Below are 19,038 nucleotides of genomic sequence, written 5' to 3'. Positions count from 1 at the left end.
AAAATAAATCGAAATCTGGGGGTTCACTAGTCAACTTGACTAGTAAAAAAAATGTCCCAAATATTCGTAAACCATGCGTCTCACTAGTCAGTGACTACTAAAAAAAATTGGGATAGAGGGCTCACTAGTCAGGCTGACTACTAAAAAAAATATCCTTATGTAGAGCCCTGTCTACGACCATTGACCAGGGCGCGTCGTCTGCTAAACTAAAGAAGTGGATAATTAATATAGTAGAGTTTTAATATCTGGATTCTGGTTACCCTTGAATTTTCTTAGTGGTCCTGTGGACCACTACTGACCCCCTCCGATTTAATTTTTAAACTGGTCATTGCCCTGTGCCACCGCCTTATTTCCCACGCTGGGTGATACTTTTAAGTTTAACCATAGCCCACTCGATTACGCGCTCGACGACGTAAGCTCGCTATTTCGAGTACGTGATCTAGTGGGCTAAGGTTTAACCGACCAACCGTAAGAGAACTTTAAACTTCCTTTGTTCCCTTGCGAACTCTGTGTACTGAACTGTTCTGGAAATTTATTCCTGCTTTCTGTCAATGTGAATTGAAAAATTTAATATTCGAAATAAGTATTTGTTTTGAATTCTAGTTTATAGAGATGGGCCGATACCAGTTTAAACCGATACCGATATGATCCGATACTTGGGAAACCGATACGTACCAATACCGATATTTTACCCGATCCTTCGATTAAACCGATATCAAACCGATACCGATATGGTATCGGTATCGGCCCATCTCTATTGATGATTCTCGATCCAATTTCGGTAATTGAAACTATAAAACTGGCTTACGAAAAACACATTTTAGACACTAGTTACGTTATCCAAAAATTGATGAAAAACTGTGCTGTCTCAGAGTCTAGGTCTTAGGGCGTCACCTACTCTCAGCATAAGTATTTATTTTCTTCAAAAAATATCGGGTAGAAATATCGGTTCGTTTTTAACCGATACCGATATATCGGTTAAGGCCAAATATCGGTACCGATACCGATATGGCATCGGTATCGGCCCATCTCTACTAGTTTATTTTACTCATTCCATAGCTTCTCATTTGTTAGGACTACCAATTTACCACTAATCATTCTAGTTTATTTTGTTCTTACCATATTTTCTCATTTAATAGGCCTATTAATTTATCGTTAATCAAAGTTTATTTTCAGAATTGATTTCAAGTAATTATTTCTTTGCACAGTTTTGCTTAGGTTGTTTTAATTTTCTATCATTATCAGATTTATTTTTGTTAGGCCTATTTACGCGTAAATCAAGATTATTTTCAGATGTCTAACAAGTTATGAACTAAGTTACATTGGACTTTGTGCTATTAAACTCGGCTGTTTTACAAACACGGGATAGTTAAATGGCTTCTTATGTGAAAGAAACATCAGCCGAAAAGATGAGAAGGCTACGTTTGAATCCAGAATACAAAGAAAGAGAAAAAGCTCGAAGTCGAGAGAGATATGCGGCCAAAAAGAAGCTAGAGAGGCAGTTGGTGTTAGAATCTCCGGCTAGTCAGGGCCCTTCTACTAGTCAGAGTTCTTCAACTCTGCAGGACCCATAAACCAGTCAGAGTTCTTCAACTTTGCAGGACCCATCAACCAGTCAGAGTTCTTCAACTCTGCAGGATCCATCAACCAGTCAGAGTTCTTCAACTCTGCAGGACCCAGCAAGCAGTCAGAGTTCTTTAACTCTGCAAGACCCATCAAACATTCAAGATTTATTTAACTCTGCAGAACCGATCAACTAGTGTGGGATTTTTTACTGGTCTATCAACTAATGTTGGCTTTTTTACTGGTCAAAACCCATACGCCAGTCAACATCCTTTGACTGCAGTTGTCACTCAGAACACTAATAACAAGCAAAATTATCTTTTGAAAAGGATAAAAGAGCGTACAGATTCAAATTATGCCCAATCCGAGTTAGAAATGGATAATATTTCCAGGAAGAAAAAAAGAGGAAGAGATAATATTGCAAGGGAAACTAGGCTTGAAAATTCTGTGTATTATCAAGCCGAAAACCAGATAGATAATTTTTCAAGAACTGAGAGTCGTCAAGATGCCAATTATAGAGAAGTCGAAAACTAGAGAGATAACTTTTCAAGAATTGAGAGGCGTCGAGATTCCAATTATAGAGAATCCGAAAACCAGAGGGACAACACTACAAGGCAGATTAGAAGACTTGATGAAAATTATATGCTGAATACGAGCTTATAACAAATAATGCTAGTAGAACCATTAGGAGACAACACCCACAATATTTTGAAAGCAACTATCTCAAAAATATATCATATGGTCCACACTGTTAAAAATAAAGGTATTTTGAAGGTACTATAAAATACCTCCGCGACCTTTTTAGTACCCATGAACGTATTTTATTAGTTGTCTCACAGTGCGGGTATTAAATGATTTCGAAAAAGGTATTTTGGAAATATAAGGTATATAATGAAACCTTTTAGAGTTTCTGCGCTTCTGCTGGTATGTTATCGTACCCTGGAAGTAGAAAAGGACTTAACAGACTCCTTTAGAGGGAGTTTTTAGTTCCGGCGTGCTGATTATAATTAACACTACGAAAGTAAAATACATGATATAATACTTCAAGCCCAAATTCTCTAACACTAACTGTTTACTTCACCAGTAGCACTAGTAATGACAGCGTAGAAGAAATCTCTGTTGGAATATTATTAATAACCATAAAGAATAGGTTCGGTAGGGTAGAATAGGGTAGTGGTTTTCTACCCGAGATTTCAATTTCAATCTCAAGTTTCCTAGCTAGTGGTTTTTCTTAAATATATAATTACATATAATTAACATTAATTATTTTCTTTGACAGCTATATACACTAGCATACGTTACATCATTTAAAGGCAATACAATTATGATATAAGGCTTACATAGTTAATATAAAGGTTTGAATCCGAGCTTACGCCTTCAGTCGCCATTCAGAAAATATCCATGTATATGTGACCCTGAATTACCTTTACACTATAACAGTATCACACCTTCCTTAACAAGGGGAAGCTAAATATAGTATCGGGAAATGTAGAGTGGTTAATCCCTTGCTTACTATGCGAACTCTCACGACCCCGCAAGCCTATGGCGCAGACACTTAAAGGCGAGATGGAAGGCAAAATTTTACCCTCATCCCGTAAGCCCACAACACAGACACTAAAAGTTGAGATGGAAGGAAAATATTACTCTCGTGTCTTTCAGTCTCATTTGCATCGAAGTGGTGTATTGCTTACCATGTCTGAAAATGATTCAAGCCCGCGGTAATAAAGGAAAGTTTACTAGTTTCAAATGTGGCGCAAATATTTTTGATGGCGCGAAAGTATAATTTAGACCTGTTTGTGGGTTTTATTTGACACCTAATTCGGTAGCACAAAATACCTTTAGAAGTATATTATCGAACCTTTTCGAGTGTTAACAGGTACCCTTTTCGGTAATAAGGAGTACCTTTCACAATTTGAAAGTTTTATTCCGACCTTTGTTGAGGTTTAAATGATACCCATTACGGGATCACAAAATACCTTGTAGTCCTCAAAAGTACCTTCTTCAAGAGGTATTTCATAGTACCCTTACACAACGGTATTTTGTAGTACCTATATAGGTACGTCTGGGGATGCATTGAAAAATACCTTTAAAGGTACTAGACAGTACGGTTATTTTTTACAGTGCAGATCATGAATGCGAATGTTGTTCTGGACTATTTTTCAATACTTCTGTTAAAAAAACAGAGTCGGTTAAATACTTGTCGGTTGAAGGAATACACCAGAGAGTGCTTCCGTCACATGTATTGTTGTGTTCTTCTTGCCACAGCTACATTTCTCGAAAGAAAGTACCACCAATCTCCAAAGAAAACGGCTATTTTTTTGTTGATTTACCTCTGGAGTTGAAAGATCTTTCTGAACTTGAGTGTAGAATGATATCTCCACGATTACCGTTTACGCAGATAAGAAAACTAGGAATTGATCAGCAAAGAGGGATTTGTGGTAATGTCGTAAATGTTACAGTTTCAATCGATTGTTCTGTTTCAATTCTGCCCAGAGGCCCCACTGAAACTCAAGTTATTCAAATTAAACTCATGAGGAAGAAGGAATATCAACACCACTATATTTTTGAAACAGTTCGTCCCAGAAAAATTATGGATGCTTTAAAGATTCTAATAACAACTCCTTTGTATTTAAAACATGAAGTTACAGTTCCAGATGAAGTGGCTTTGGAACTCAGCGAATCAAGTACCGTAGATTTCGTGTCGAACGAAGAAGATATGCCAACTGAAGTAGAACACACGCCCTCTGTTTGTACAGATCCACGAAATAATTCTGTTGCAGATAGCGACGAGCGAGGGGCTACTCACTTCCCCAAAAAATGTACACCAGATTTCTTATTTCCAAATATTTCCGATTTATTTCTATTATTTTTGTATTTCTTTATTTCCCGATATTTCTCCTAAAATTTCCAATATTTTCACTATATTTCCCTTAAATTTCCAATATTTTCACTATATTTCCCTTAAATTTCCAATATTTCGATTATTCCTTCGTATTTCTAATATTTCTCAGTATTTCTATTATTTTTGTATTTCTTTATTTCCCGATATTTCTCCTAAAATTTCGAATATTTTCCCTATATTTCCCTTAAATTTCCAATATTTTCACTATATTTCCCTTAAATTTCCAATATTTCGATTATTCCTTCGTATTTCTAATATTTCTCAGTATATCTATTATTTTTGTATTTCTTTATTTCCCGATATTTCTCCTAAAATTTCCAATATTTTCCCTATATTTCCCTTAAATTTCCAATATTTTCACTATATTTCCCTTAAATTTCCAATATTTCGATTATTCCTTCGTATTTCTAATATTTCTCAGTATATCTATTATTTTTGTATTTCTTTATTTCCCGATATTTCTCCTAAAATTTCCAATATTTTCACTATATTTCCTTTAAATTTCCAATATTTCGATTATTCCTTCATATTTCTAATATTTCTCAGTATTTCTACTATTTTTGTATTTCTTTATTTCCCGATATTTCTCCTAAAATTTCCAATATTTTCACGATATTTCCCTTAAATTTCCAATATTTCCATTATTCCTTCGTATTTCCAATATTTCCGATATTTCTCATTATTTCTTAATATTTCCGATATTTCTCATTATTTCCTAATATTTCCGATATTTCTCATTATTTCCCAATATTTCCGATATTTCTCATTATTTCAGATATTTCCCTATATTTCCGATATTTCTCAATATTACGATATTTCTCAATATTACGATATTTCTCGAAATATTGAAATATATTTCTTAAGGCTTGTACACCATATTTCCTTAGTGGCTAGCCCCTCGGCGACGAGGAATGGGCCAAAATTGATGAAGAAACAGCATTGAACAATGGCAACAGTGATACCCTTTTGCTTTCATATGAAGATCTAATTACGCCCCAGATTGAGAGTATTGCTTATGCTCCTGGAGAAGGGCAGACACCACAATCAATTGATGAGGACTCCGAATACCTTTCTTTCCCGAGTATTTACGCTGGCCAAGCTTTGAAGCTACCACCTAAGGCAACGTACACACAGCAAATAAAATGGGAGTTCAGATGCAGCGATAGGCGTTGTGCCTCTAGTATTCCAAAAATGTTTTATTCCTATGTTAAATTAGTATCGTCAAAACTACGGAGCGCTACTAATATTTGCATGAGAAAAACCAAGTCCAAAGCTGGCCAAGCATACACAGCGGGAGCATTAACAGCGCCTGGAAGTTTGGATTCTTTGGTGAAACACGATGATGGTTACAAAGTTTTGGAAAGCGTCAGATCTTCCCCTGGCTATTTACAACAGCGTGAGAAAGATCTTCTGGCTATGGTTCGCCAACTTGGTAATCCTACGTGGTTCCTCACTCTGAGTGCCGCTGAGACGAAATGGGAAGAACTTTTGGAGTCCTTGTGCGTCATTGCCGGGCACCCTCGAGAAACTGCGAAAGAATATGTAAAAACCTTGGGATTTATGGAGAGAGCTAAGCTTATCAACGAGGACCCTGTCACCTGCAGCCGATATTTTGATTATCGTTTGAGAGAATTTTTCAAGTTTCTGCGAAGCAAGGAGTCACCGATTGGAATCATTGATGATTACTACATTAGAATAGAGTTCCAAATGAGGGGATCACCACACGCCCATATTCTACTCTGGAATAAAAACGCCCCACAATTGAGAAGCGATAACTCCAATCTAGAAGAGGTTATCATATTCATTGATTCCAACATTACCTGCTCGAAAGGGGATGGAAGTGAAAAATGGAACAACTTGGTCAAGCTGCAAACTCACAAGCATTCCAAAACCTGTCGTAAGAAGAACGATAGTGGACAGTCATCGTGTCGTTTTGGCATACCTTTTCCGCCAATGGGAAGAACCCTTATTTACGACCCTTCTAAGCGTGATGAAAACGAAAACGTTGGAGAGGTTGAAGCCTTAAGCAAATTGGTGCGAAATGCTATCGAGAAATTGAAAGTCGAAACTGCACCGTAAACATTTGAAGAATTTTTGGAAACGCTGAACATAACGGAAGAGCAATATATTGCAGCTATAACTTATCCAATTAGAAGGCTCACTGTCCTTCTGAAAAGGTCGCCGCAGGAAATAAGAATTAATCCATACAACAAGAAGATTTTGGAGTTATGGAACGCTAATATGGATCTTCAATACGTCCTAGACCCGTACGCCTGTCTCATGTATATAGTTTCTTACATCGGCAAAGCCCAAAAGGGGATGTCACAGCTCTTGAGGGGGCAATAAAGGAAGCAAAAATTAAAGGCAGCGGCGTGAAAGATAGACTAAAGGTTATTTCTAACAAATTTATTCATTGTGAAGAACTAAGCGCTCAGGAATGCTGCTACATACTGCTTTCCATTCCAATTTGTTGGAGCAGTCGTGCTCACATCTACGTAAACACTTCACCCCCAGAAGAAAGAGTCCACATTTTGAAAAGACCGTATGAATTGGAATTATTGCCTGATGACAGTACTAACGTTTTTCCGGATGCCATAATTGAGCACTACATTGCAAGACCGGATGAGTTAGAGAATCTCAGTCTAACCGCTTTAGCCTCATGATATGAGTTTTCTCCAAGCAAACGTCTAACAAGAACTCATGATTTGAATGAAGAAGAAATTCAAGAAAATGAGACGATATCTGTTGGAACCTATCTCGAATTGGAAGATTCTTCAGGTTACGTGAGAAAAAGGATACAGGCCAAAGTAATCAGATTCCGAAAGTATAGTATCGTGAAAGATCTCAAAAACTATCGCCTAGTGGAACTGATGTTGTATTTACCTTGGCGTTGCGAAGAAACCGAATTGATAGCAGCTAACGTGGAAGAAATCTATGAAGCCCATAAGGCGGAAATTTTGGAAGCTAGAAAGGAATTTGTAAATCTTGTGGATGATTTAGATCTGGATCAAATGATTAAAGAAGTAAGGGAAAACCAACACACAAATGAGCCTCAAAATATCCAGCCCATGATTGAACATCAAAACGAACGTGATAGAAATTTCACATTATACGACCCGGATTATTATGTAAACTCGCTTCAAGAAGCTGTTTGTGACATAACTTCCGGAGTCCAACATCCAAGCGTTGCCGACTTTACTCCAACAATAACCCTCGTTAATAATGAAGAATGTTACGATATGCTTCGAAAACTTAACTTCAAGCAGAGAGAGTTTTTCTACTATGTACTGAATCATTTCAAAACGTGCCAAGAACCTTTGAGAATCCTGATAACAGGGGTGCTGGTGTTGGAAAAAGTCTTTTGATTAAAGCCATTTTTGAAGCCATATCCAGGCATGAAAAGAACAAGCCTGGTGCGGATCCATCACAATTGTCCGTTCTAAGTACAGCTTTCACAGGGAAAGCGGCATTTAATATTAATGGTGTAACGCTTCATTCTGCCTTTAACTTGCCAACAAATCAATTTTCTGGGAAGAAGCACCCTTTGGACAGCGACATTTTGAACAGAAAAAGATGTTCTCTTTTAGGGTTGAAACTTTTGATAATAGATGAAATATCTATGTGTGGAAGCAAAATTTTCAACTATGTTAATATAAGAGCCCAACAAATCTTCGGATCTGCAAAGCATTTTGGTGGCCTTTCAATTGTTCTCGTGGGAGATTACAATCAGTTACCCCCAGTCGGCGATAATTACACATTCCTGCCTTTGAAGGAAAAGAGTAACCCATACGCAGCTCTGATTGGAAGCCCACTATGGGAAGAATTTAAGCTCTACGAACTCACTGAAATTATGAGACAAAAAGATGACAAAACATTTGCCTTGGCTGGAAACCGAATGTCCGTCGAAGAAATGACAGCCGCTGACATAGACTTATTTCAAAGTCTAGAAAAATCTACATCAAGAGCTCTACCTTTAGAATCTCTTCATTTATTTGCAACAAACCATGAAGTAAATGCTTTCAATACGTTGAAGTTATGTTCAATGAAAGCTGAAAAGATATGCTCAATCTCATTTGACGCGGCTACTGGTGATGCTATCAATGAAATTAAAACAAGAATTTTGGAATCGGTTAAAAGCTTGAAAACCCAAGAAACCAGTGGTTTACCCAGAGAATTAACTCTAATGGTCTGTATCAGATATATGGTAACCAACAATTTGAACACCGCTGATGGTCTGGTAAATGGAGCATCTGGTAGGCTAAGGAAAATTCAGTATGGTGAAAATCAAAGAGGAGATCAAGTACCTGTTCGAGTTTGGATTGAATTTAACGATAAAAAGACTGGAGCCCAGTCTCAAGGATTAATGGCAGCCAATAATATTTATGAATTATGGACTCCTATTGAGAAGACTGTCAGAAGTTTCACCTGGCGATCAGGACAAAAGAAAATTTATGTTTCAAGAAAGCAGTATCCTTTAGTAAGTGCTGAAGCTATTACTATACACAAGAGTCAAGGAGACACCTACAACGAAGTCGTCGTTCATCTTAATCAAAAGCGAGCGATGAAAAGATCTCAACTATACGTCGCTTGTAGTAGAGCCAAAATATCGAATGGCTTGTTCATTGTGGGAAAGTTCAAACCGCCTAACCCAGTGGTTAAAGGTAAAGACACTGTAATGTTAGAGATGGAACGGCTTCGAAAAGATTGCTCGTCATTTATACCTAATTGGGATGAAAAATATCTATTTCTGTACATAACGTAGAGTCTTTAAATTGTCATCTGCAAGATGTCAGCTCCGATTTAAAAATAATGGAATCAGATATGATATTCCTAGTTGAAACCAGGGTCAAAGAGACAGATGAATTAAAAATTCCTGTATTTTCTGAGCTTAAGGGCATTAATCTCTCTCGCGAGTCTCGACGAAAGGCATACGATTATCAGCTTACATCAAGGAAAATGTAACAAAAAATATTTTGGTGCTAAGATTGCTTTAGAAAAATCCAAACGGCTAGGTATTGGTAAAAAAGACATGTGTAAGCTATTTGTAGATGAGATAATTGTTTTACATGTTTTAAATGAGACTAAAACTTAGACTAAAAAAAGTGTTCGCAATGTATATTTTTTAAATATGACGGAATTGCGGTTGATATGATAGCGCCCTATTTGCGAAAAAATCCTTTTTTTAAACAGTTGAATCACTCTTTGATAGAATTTCAAAGGCAGAAGTTAAGCGTTAAATTTGCTCGATTAATTTAGTTCGGCAAATAATATATTTAAGCGTTACGTATTACTGAAGGAGATTGATTTTGCCAATCTCTGTGAGTATTTAACTGATTAATAATTAAATGGGGGAAGATAATAATTTAAGTAAAGAGGAAATCAGGAAACGTAAAGCAAGGGAAAGAATGAGGGCAAAAAGATCAGATCCTGAATTTAGGAACCGAGAAAATGAAATGAGAAGAGTGTTAGCAGCTGAAAAAAAGGTTGTTTCGGGAACAGCGGCCGTATTCTGCAGAAAAAGTTAAGCTCCTCCTTCTGCCCTTGGCTCGCTGGTTGGACCGTCAACCACTGCCCTTGGCGTTTTAATTGGCTACGCCTACCGATGACGTTACATGCCTTGGCTCAGTGATTGGAGGTTCAACCGGCAAAAATAAGCCTTTGAATTCAGTTCAGTTTGAGTTTCAAGTTGAACCAAATTTCGGTGTAAGGTCAGTGTATAGTGTAAATTTGTCGCCAAAGGTCAGTGTTGCAACCTTTCACCCGAAACGTTTAAGCTATTAACGCCACCTATCATATGAACTGAATAGTAATTTCGTGCCGTCTGCTCTTTTTTAATTTTAAATGATGTCAACGTATTTGAGACAGCCGCTTGTTAAGGTAACATCGTTTAATGTTGGGTAAGTTGTATATTTTGACGTAAATAATGTGCTTGACATATTTGTATAAAAAAATAAAAACCAATTGTAATTGCCGAATTAAGTATTAAACGTCAAATCTTTCCCTGTTTCCATGTTGTTACTTTGATAACATCGAACCACAACTACCGAAGCGTAATGAAGGCATAACGTGAAGGGCAAACAGATTTTTGTGTCAGTAATTTTATTGATAATATAATGGTGAAACAGTAATTTTTTCATTTCTGTGTAATTTATCTTCAACTTAAGAAGTTGTAATTACATGTATATTTATATGTTCTAATATTGGTAAGATTTATTTTTAGTTATTGTAATGAATTATACATAGTAATGAAACTTGTTTAAAAAACTGAAAAAGGCGCCGCATTCCCTCTATAAGTTGAAGGTTGTACCCTTGTTAGTCATCAGTGACTTAGGTAACACTCCCGAAGAGAGGACAAAGATGTGATAACATATCACAAAGCAGGTAAATGATGTCCACCGCCAACAGAGAACACTTTCCCGAGGTTACATTCCTCAACAATATTCCACTTGTTATAGAAGAACGTGAAGCTCTGCGTATTGCAAATTTGGTTTAGTTCTCGTAATGTATTAACCATGTTATTAACATTATTTTTTGTTGCAGGTGGGTGCAAGCTTCTTGAATAGCCTTCCTCCAGTTTTTGCTGAAGATTCCTCAAAGAGCCTTCTGCTTTCCATGAACATGGTGCTCATCCAATTGCCACTGAAGAACACAGAAATGGTCATAAGAATGGTTTCTATTCGACGTAGGGTATAATAGTCCACCTTCTGAAAATTTCATTTGGACATTTTTTTGAGATAGAGGGTTGCTGCAAAGTCAGTTTACCATTAAGAGTTACTGCGGTGTCCTTTTAATTTTATTCTTCACTTCAACATTTCATTGTTCTTTTTTCCATCAATCCTTGCTGATGTTTCTGCATGCATCGCCTTCCTTTATTGTTTCATTTATAAATGGGCTAAACTATCTTATAGCTTAGTCGCTGCCTATTAAGAAAAGCAAGAAACGCTCATAGCTTCCGCTAATGCATGTTTGGATGCCCTACTCATGTTTGCGTCTGTTTGGCAAATAATGACTGAAAATGAATGGGCTAAGAATGAATACGAAAAGCTAAGCTTTGAAAATAAAAGGTTTAGGCTGGAAACCGAGAGTATTCAAGCCAACATAATGACCGAACTGAAAAATTGCAGCCAGAAAATAATGACTAATTTTGTTTTTTGAAGACATGCTCAACTTTACTGTAGATAATTTTCTTAATGCCATGATAGGTTGTTTGAATAAAGTTTCCCTGTATTTCGATTATTTTCAATGTTCAATTTGGCATGCACTTTCTTCATGACGGCATGAACTCTCTCTGATTATTTGTGATTTTATAGTACTCATTGTAGATATTCTATTTATTCATTTTCACTATAGTTGCTTTAATATCCAATTTGACACGTACTTCTTTCATTCTCTCATTATAAATAGTTATTTTTTTCGCGTTTAATCCATTTAATATACTAAATGCGCTATTTGCATGTATTTTATGATTTATTTCTCGCATACGTGTTAGTTTACTGTTAACTTATATTGTAATTAAGGAGACGCTTCATTTAATAAGCCAATTAAATTTATTGCATGGGTTATATGCATGCATTGAATAATTTATTAGACAGACTTCATAACATTATTTGAATTATTTGGATTTTTGTTATCATTGACTGTTATTAAAAGGGGTTGTGAGCCTGTGTGGATAGTGCTTGTCATCCTCATAGAGCTAAGTGGAGCCGAGGAGGGGTTTAAAAAAGAAGAAAAAGTCGGTTACCGCCTTTAATGCATTAAAACCGTTAATGGCATGTTTTCAATCTGTTCACATTAGGATTATGTTGGTGATGTCTAGCTTTTACTCAAGATGACATTATTTATAACCAGCATGCCAGCACCCAATCAGTCCCGATACGCTCTCAAACCCAAAAATTCGGCAATTTGTTTTCCACGTGTATTAAACTTTACATATTTCTGACTGTCAAGAGTTCATTGCTTCTTTCTGTTGCATGATTGCAATTTACATCCTCCGAAGTCTTCATGACCACATACCTATTTTAAATATAACTTTAACTATTCTATTGTCATTCATTAGACCTATTTCAGATTTACCATATTCATATTAAGAGAAACAAAGGGGTGATTATACCAATTGTTGCATACTGAAATGCTTACCTTTCAAGTAAATGTTCATTGGGAAGGTGTAAATATGGTTACTGGTTATGTTTTATAAGTTATATCGACTTGCAGTTGTAAAGCGCTAAGCGGGTGATCCGCGACTTCCAGTTTTAGTTGAGAGGCGCAAATGGCTTGACACTCAGTGTCTGGATAAGCTTGTTCGTCAGCAGTTGGAAGATATACCTCGTCTGAGAGAGGAAAAGATAAATATTGATTAAAGGGTATGGGTGTATCTCGCTCATTAAGACACCATTCCATTAGAATATAGTAAGTGCGAAATTGTTATTGCCACAAAGCATGAACGAATCATGGAGTAGCTCTTGCGATTTCGGTCATGCTAATTGCTCAAATAAGACTTTAACCATTCAGCTACCACGGGCGATCAGCCCTCTCACCTTTTTACTGCAGTGCCTTCTATAGTGCGATCCACAGTTGCCACACAATCTGAATAAGTAATAAATAATAAAAGAAATAAATTAAATGGTGTGTTTTTATTTAAATCGGATTTTTAGTTGAATACTTCATAAATTAATTAATCCTTCATAAATTACACTCACCACTTTACTCGACACGTTGATCATCGTCGGGAGGTTGATAGAAAGTGTTGAAATGTCGTCTGCTGTAAGTGCGTTCAGCACATAGTGTTACCGAAGCAACCAGTAAAACCGGTGTTTAACCGGTAACTCATTTGTCAGTTTGTGAAACAACATTTTAAATTTGGTGTATAATTTGATAGTTTACATCTGAGTCTGCGCGGAATTTTCACCAATCACTGAGCCAAGGCATGTAACGTCATCGGTAGACGTAGCCAATTAAAAGGCCAAGGGCATTGGTTGACGGTCCAACCAGCGAGCCAAGGGCAGAAGGAGGAGCTTAACTTTTCTGCAGAATACGGCCGCAGGTTACAAACTAGATAGTATTAAAAAGTTGTGTTTTGGCTCCGTTAACAAGATTTTTTAAGAGTTTGACAGACCTTTTTTAAATCCAAATATATCAAAGATAGTTACTTTATGGAACCAGGCTGAACCAGGGAGTAAGGAACGTTAGAGGGAGTTTTGATCTAATGCTAAAAAACCGTCATGCAGTGGCAAATGGGAAAGAAAGTGGGGGTAGGAATTTTTCATTTCCGTTCCACAATTTTAGCTAACGCGCAGGCGCGAGTGACGTCGTTTACTACCGCCAGCAAAGAGAATTTAAAAATTCTCTCTGCCGCCAGCTTCCGCTTCTATCGACTGTTACCCCACTCACTCTGTTAAACCAACAATCAACGTCTGTTGGGAGGAAACCGAGGCTTAATAAAAATGCCAAATTGTTTTTGTAACGGTTGTAGGAATGATTCAAGGTATTCGCTTAAAAATATATGAAAGGAATATCCTTCCACGCGTTTCCAAAGCCAAAAACCCAGATAGAAAAATGTAAAAGATGGATATTAGCTAGTGGAAGACCGATTTCCACTAGCTTCTATTCACTTTCAATAAATTTCAAGCTTTGTTTTTGGTTTGGAAAAGGGTTTGAAAACGAAATTTACCATGTCGGGTCTTGTTTAATACTTAGGGTTGCTTGAACAATTAAAAAACAACACTTCTTATAGTTAACCATGGCAGAAATTCAAACACGACCTTCCCCTTCTAGTTCAAAGCCGGTTTTTAAATTTGATGCATGCGCGCGGACACCGCCATGAGTCCCTGAGTCAGCGCCAGAGAGAGACGATTTTAGCCACGAAGCGAAAGAACGCGCCTATTCACTTTTATAGCGATTTCCACTGACTGCTCCAAAGAGTGCTCTCAGGGTTAGGATGACGTAACTGCCCTCAGCGAGTTTTGGAGAAAATAGTTTCGTCAGTGAAACACGATCGAGAGGTCCGAGCGCGCTCTGAATAATCAAAATTGGCGCCGGAGACGAAATTGTAATAAAGTGTGTATATCTTGGCGCAAATGAGCTGAAACCAATTAATAGACTTAACATTTCAATTAATTTACAAAAAATCTATTTTGAGTAATGATCGACAACGTCTCTGATATAATTATTGGTTTAAGGACGAGGCGTAATATCTTTAAAGTAATGATAAAACCTCGTATTCTTCATCTTCAGAACTTTCAGAATATGATTCCAGAAATATATAAGCATAAGCGAGAGCCTGTCTTGTATGAGATACCGCGTGGTCCGCCATTTTAATTTCATTACGTCATACTCGAGCACCGTCGCTCCGTCGAATTTTTCAGAGCACGAAAGAGCAGTTCTCGGGCAGTTTTTGTGGTCAGTGGAAAACGCGATTCTGGGCGCGTGTTGCACTCGTGTTCCCAGTGGCGGACGAAAACGCGCCGAGAGTGCACTTAGAGTGCTCTAGTGCAGTCAGTGGAAATCGCTATTACACTCCCTCTCAAGTCTCTCCTCCCTGGCTGAACCTAGGGCGGACATTAAGGAAAATTGGTTCCGGAAAATTTACTCATTTAGAAAAATTAGTGATACAATATTAGTCGCGTGGCTTTCCGGTGATGAAGCTGAGTATGCAAAAACATTAAGTGAAGATGAAATAGGGGAATTTTGCACCAATGCTTTAAGGAAGTTCTTAAGAGATCCTTATATACCATTGTTAAGGCTTAAGAAATATTTATCATAATTTTTTTTAATTATTTACCCTTACACACAAGGATCTTACACGTCTATTGGTTTGAGAGGATCTCAAAAAGAAATTGAAATGTTGGAGAAACCAGTCTATGTTGACCCTTACCATCATAAAGTAAGGGTTAATTTTTATTCAATCCCGAAATGGCGGCCACCTGTTGTCTGCTACTCTTGCATAAGTCTAGAGTTTCAAATTTAAAATTTCTCGAACAGTCTGTTTTATTATTTTCTGGTGAAGCTACCCATTCCACATTCTATTTCACCGTCCATGGAGCATATTCATCATGCATTAAAGCTGCTGATATTTTGCTAGAAAAGGACGAATTAGAAGGAGGGGCTGTCAGCAAGGAGAGTAGAATTAAAAATTGGGGATCTTTCATCTTGGTTAAAAGGAATTGATCTTGATTAAGTAATTAATTACTCAACACTCAAGAGATGTTTTGATAAGAAAGTGTTGAGAGTTTTATGACAAAAATTTATATTCATGCCTTTTTAATAGGCACATCAAAAGATAAGACAGCAGAACTTTTGGAAATATTTCATAATAACAACCATTTGGGCCATGAAAAAAAACTCCTATTAGATTTTTTTAGTCAAAGAAGTAAGAAAAATAATCTTTACAGTTTATATACACTAATTATTAAGAAATCTTAATATTAAAGAATATTTAAGCCTTAAAAATGTAATTATATTATAATTAGTACAGTTATTAATTATTGTTATAAGAGTGTCAGGCATTTACTCAGGTTATTTTTTGTTTGACTTTATTCTGTGATAATTATTTAATTTTTACAAAATGTTTATTTAGTTTTGTAAACCTAATTATAGTACATTCCAACTAAAATTGGAACCAACTATAATAAGTACTTAATAGTTGGTATGTTTTGTAACTACTAAAGCCTGTTTTGAGCTTATTTAAACTACTGAATAGCTGTCCCACTTAAACTTTGAATTTACGCAGTTCAGAGTCTCATATGTAGAAAGCGCTAATCTTATGAACAGATCTGATCTGAATTACTGAAGTGTCATAAAGCCGGCCCGGGAATGCCGCTCTATCAGAAAGGCGGGAAACGGATAAAGTGGCAGACGGCGCTTCTTTCGTTCATTCACAAAAGTTGCTTGACTCTTTTTTGTCCGAAAATTATTTACTAATTTTAAAGAAAGCGCAGCAATAAAGGTTTTTTGGTTCCGTTATCTTATTTCTCATGGATTTTTCCGAGATAACACGAGAAACAAAGTGGCGGGAGAGAGATATATGGGGGTGTTTAAAAGGGGGTATTAGGCCTAACAGAAAGTAAACAAATCGAGCATGGTTGTAGTTCGAAAGACCGCTTATTTAAGGCCTTGCTTCGACCGCATTTATATCATTGGCGGAGGAAAATTTTCCCGACGCGCGCCGTCAGAATATGGTGCTGGTTTTAGTCATCGCATCGTTTGTACGTTCTTCTGTGCATTTGCGTTAAGATTTAAGTTCAGAAGAGTTTTTCATTCTTGCCAACACATTGCGTTCAATTTTTATAACACCCCGTGCTAAATTTGCGGTAACAAAAAGATCATCTATGACATATGTTAATGAATGATGTGATTCTATAGTTTAGCAACTTTGGCTTGAATACCAGTAATTAAATTAAATACGTAAACAATTCATAGCAATTTAGACAAATAAACAAACGGCAATGTGAACTGTGGAAATGGTGAGAAACGTAACCCTCCGTTTCCCACGTGATTACGTTTGAAAAATCTGCGCAGATGTAAACATGGAAATTATTTGACTAATTAAATTACAAAACGACACTGTCCTCCTGGATTAACCAGCAGCACTGTTATATTTATGAATTAACAAAATCCACTGTTGGTAACAAATAGTTTATAAAATGATTAACGTTATATACTGACTGTTCAATAGTATTGAAATTGTTTTAAAGAAGGATCTGGTCCTCTGGTCTTCTACGTTGGTTGAGTTTCAGGAATTATATCACGCACCTTCACAATTAGTAGCATTTTAGTGATATTAACAGATAATGAAACCCTGTATACCTCAAATGAGAATGTTGAATTAACTGCGCTAACGTAAACACCACTCTTTAACTGCCACACATTAAACTTTTTGTCATCTTTCCAGTAGTATTTTGAAGTTATAGATCTTTACAATGGGTGAAAAGCACTATCTTTATTTCAACACCTTAATAATTTGAATAAATATGGCATTTTTTACTTCAAACGGGAAGCGCACACGGTAAATACAGTAAAAAAAACCTAGAGTTAGCCTGGTTACCCTGGTTACACTGGTTAGGAATTAGGATATGTTTCTAGCATAAAACAGAGCAGACTATATACAGAATTCCAAAACAAATGAGAGCTGGAAATTAGCTTTTTTAATAATCTTTAAAGAGGACAGACACTATAAGGACTAAAATGCATTTTCCAGTAAAATACATGGTCCGTTGGTCTAGGGGTATGATACTCGCTTTGGGTGCGACGGACCCGACATTTTGCAGAAGTAATTAGTGAATATTTGAAAGCAACTTATTACAGGGTAGGTCAGTAAGATGAGCATTTTCCAGAAACTATAAATGGTCCGTTGGTCTAGGGGTATGATACTCGTTTAGGGTGCGAGTGGTCCCGGGTTCAAATCCCGGACGGACCCGACATTTTGCAGAAGTAATTTAGGGAATATTTGAAAGCAACTTATTACAGGGTAGGTCCATAAGATGAGCATTTTCCAGAAACATTCATGGTCCGTCTGTCTAGGGGTATGATACTCGCTTTGGGTGCGAGTGTTCCCGGGTTCAAATCCCGGACGGACGCTACTTTTTGAAGAAATAATTTATTGACTATTTAAATGCAACTAGTTAAATTGTAGGGCTATGAGTTTAGCATGTTTCAGTGTCGTACGTGTTCCGTTGATCTAGGTGTATGATACTCGTTTAGGGTGCGAGTGGTCTCGGGTTCAAATCCCGGACAGACCCGACATTTTGCAGAAGTAATTAGTGAATATTTGAAAGCAACTTATTACAGGGAAGGTCCATATTATGAGCATTTTTCAGAAAAATACATGGTCCGTTGGTCTAGGGGTATGATACTCGCTTAGGGTGCGAATGGTCCCGGGTTCAAATCCCGGACGGACCCGACATTTTGCAGAAGTAATTAGTGAATATTTGAAAGCAACTTATTACACGGTAGGTCCATAACATGCGCTTTCCAGAAACATACATGGTCCGTTGGTCTAGGGGTATGATACTCGCTTAGGGTGCAAGTGGTCGCGGGTTCAAAATTCCGGACGGACCCGACGTTTTTCAGAAGTAATTAGTGAATATTTGAATGCAACTTATTACAGGGTAGGTCCATAAGATGAGCATTTTCCAAACCATACATGGTCCGTTGGTCTAGGGGTATGATACTCGCTTATGGTGCGAGTGGTCCCGGGTTCAAATCCCGGACGGACCCGACATTTCGCAGAAGTAATTAGTGAAAATTTGAATGCAACTTATTACAGGGTAGGTCCATAACATGCGCTTTCCAGAAACATACATGGTCCGTTGGTCTAGGGGTGTGATACTCGCTTAGGGTGCGAGTGGTCCCGGGTTCAAATCCCGGACGGACCCGACAATTTGCAGAAGTAACTAGTGAAGTTTAAAGGGACTGTAAAGAAGTAACGGTGGTAGGGTAAAAATTATTTGAAATACGACACAGGCACCACGTGATGCCAAGGTTTTGGTGAGATTTTCTAAATTTCTTTTAACCACACCTCTCCTTGGTCACGTTCTTCAGACGTATTTCAAATTGTTTTTTTTACCCCGCCGATGCCT

General features: G+C 37.1%; 1 protein-coding gene, 1 long non-coding RNA gene and 4 other non-coding genes across 6 annotated transcripts; 5 read left to right on the top strand and 1 right to left on the bottom strand.

Annotated features, from left to right (window-relative positions):
- The first annotated feature begins 1,373 nt into the window (after positions 1–1,373).
- On the top strand, positions 1,374–9,227 carry LOC149677890 (uncharacterized). Its single transcript, XM_089837402.1, has 8 exons — positions 1,374–1,542; positions 1,602–1,686; positions 3,829–4,309; positions 5,360–6,540; positions 6,643–6,767; positions 6,887–7,091; positions 7,161–7,736; positions 7,778–9,227. Exons 1-8 carry the CDS (start codon positions 1,374–1,376, stop codon positions 9,225–9,227), a joined length of 4,272 nt encoding a protein of 1,423 aa, XP_089693528.1.
- Positions 9,228–12,372: 3,145 nt separating this feature from the next.
- Positions 12,373–13,049, bottom strand: LOC149677889 (uncharacterized). Its single transcript, XR_016366435.1, has 3 exons — positions 13,000–13,049; positions 12,602–12,792; positions 12,373–12,478 (listed from the first exon to the last, which is right to left on the bottom strand). It is a non-coding gene; the product is annotated as an uncharacterized LOC149677889 (long non-coding RNA).
- A 4,755-nt stretch (positions 13,050–17,804) lies between these two features.
- Positions 17,805–17,876, top strand: TRNAP-AGG (transfer RNA proline (anticodon AGG)). The gene has a single exon. It is a non-coding gene; the product is annotated as a tRNA-Pro (tRNA).
- Positions 17,877–18,286: 410 nt separating this feature from the next.
- TRNAP-AGG (transfer RNA proline (anticodon AGG)) lies at positions 18,287–18,358 on the top strand. Its single transcript has one exon. It is a non-coding gene; the product is annotated as a tRNA-Pro (tRNA).
- A 246-nt stretch (positions 18,359–18,604) lies between these two features.
- On the top strand, positions 18,605–18,676 carry TRNAH-AUG (transfer RNA histidin (anticodon AUG)). The gene has a single exon. It is a non-coding gene; the product is annotated as a tRNA-His (tRNA).
- Positions 18,677–18,762: 86 nt separating this feature from the next.
- Positions 18,763–18,834, top strand: TRNAP-AGG (transfer RNA proline (anticodon AGG)). Its single transcript has one exon. It is a non-coding gene; the product is annotated as a tRNA-Pro (tRNA).
- Positions 18,835–19,038: the final 204 nt, after the last annotated feature.

The sequence above is a fragment of the Phalangium opilio genome, unplaced genomic scaffold (assembly GCF_054372755.1).
Source record: "Phalangium opilio isolate 3A_F unplaced genomic scaffold, DU_Popi_V2 ptg000043l_1, whole genome shotgun sequence".
NCBI lineage: Eukaryota > Metazoa > Arthropoda > Arachnida > Opiliones > Phalangiidae > Phalangium > Phalangium opilio.
The sequence above is the reverse complement of the archived record's forward strand: the minus strand, read 5'-3'. Positions and strand labels throughout refer to the sequence as shown.

What these genes read in the sequence shown, in the direction of transcription:
- LOC149677890 (XM_089837402.1), top strand. Translation starts at nt 1,374, where the DNA reads ATGGCTTCTTATGTGAAAGAAACATCAGCCGAAAAGATGAGAAGGCTA. An exon ending in TAGTCAGGGCCCTTCTACTA is followed by an intron (nt 1,543 to 1,601) that starts GTCAGAGTTCTT and finishes TCAACTTTGCAG; the next exon opens with GACCCATCAACCAGTCAGAG. An exon ending in AAGTAGAACACACGCCCTCT is followed by an intron (nt 4,310 to 5,359) that starts GTTTGTACAGAT and finishes CTTAGTGGCTAG; the next exon opens with CCCCTCGGCGACGAGGAATG.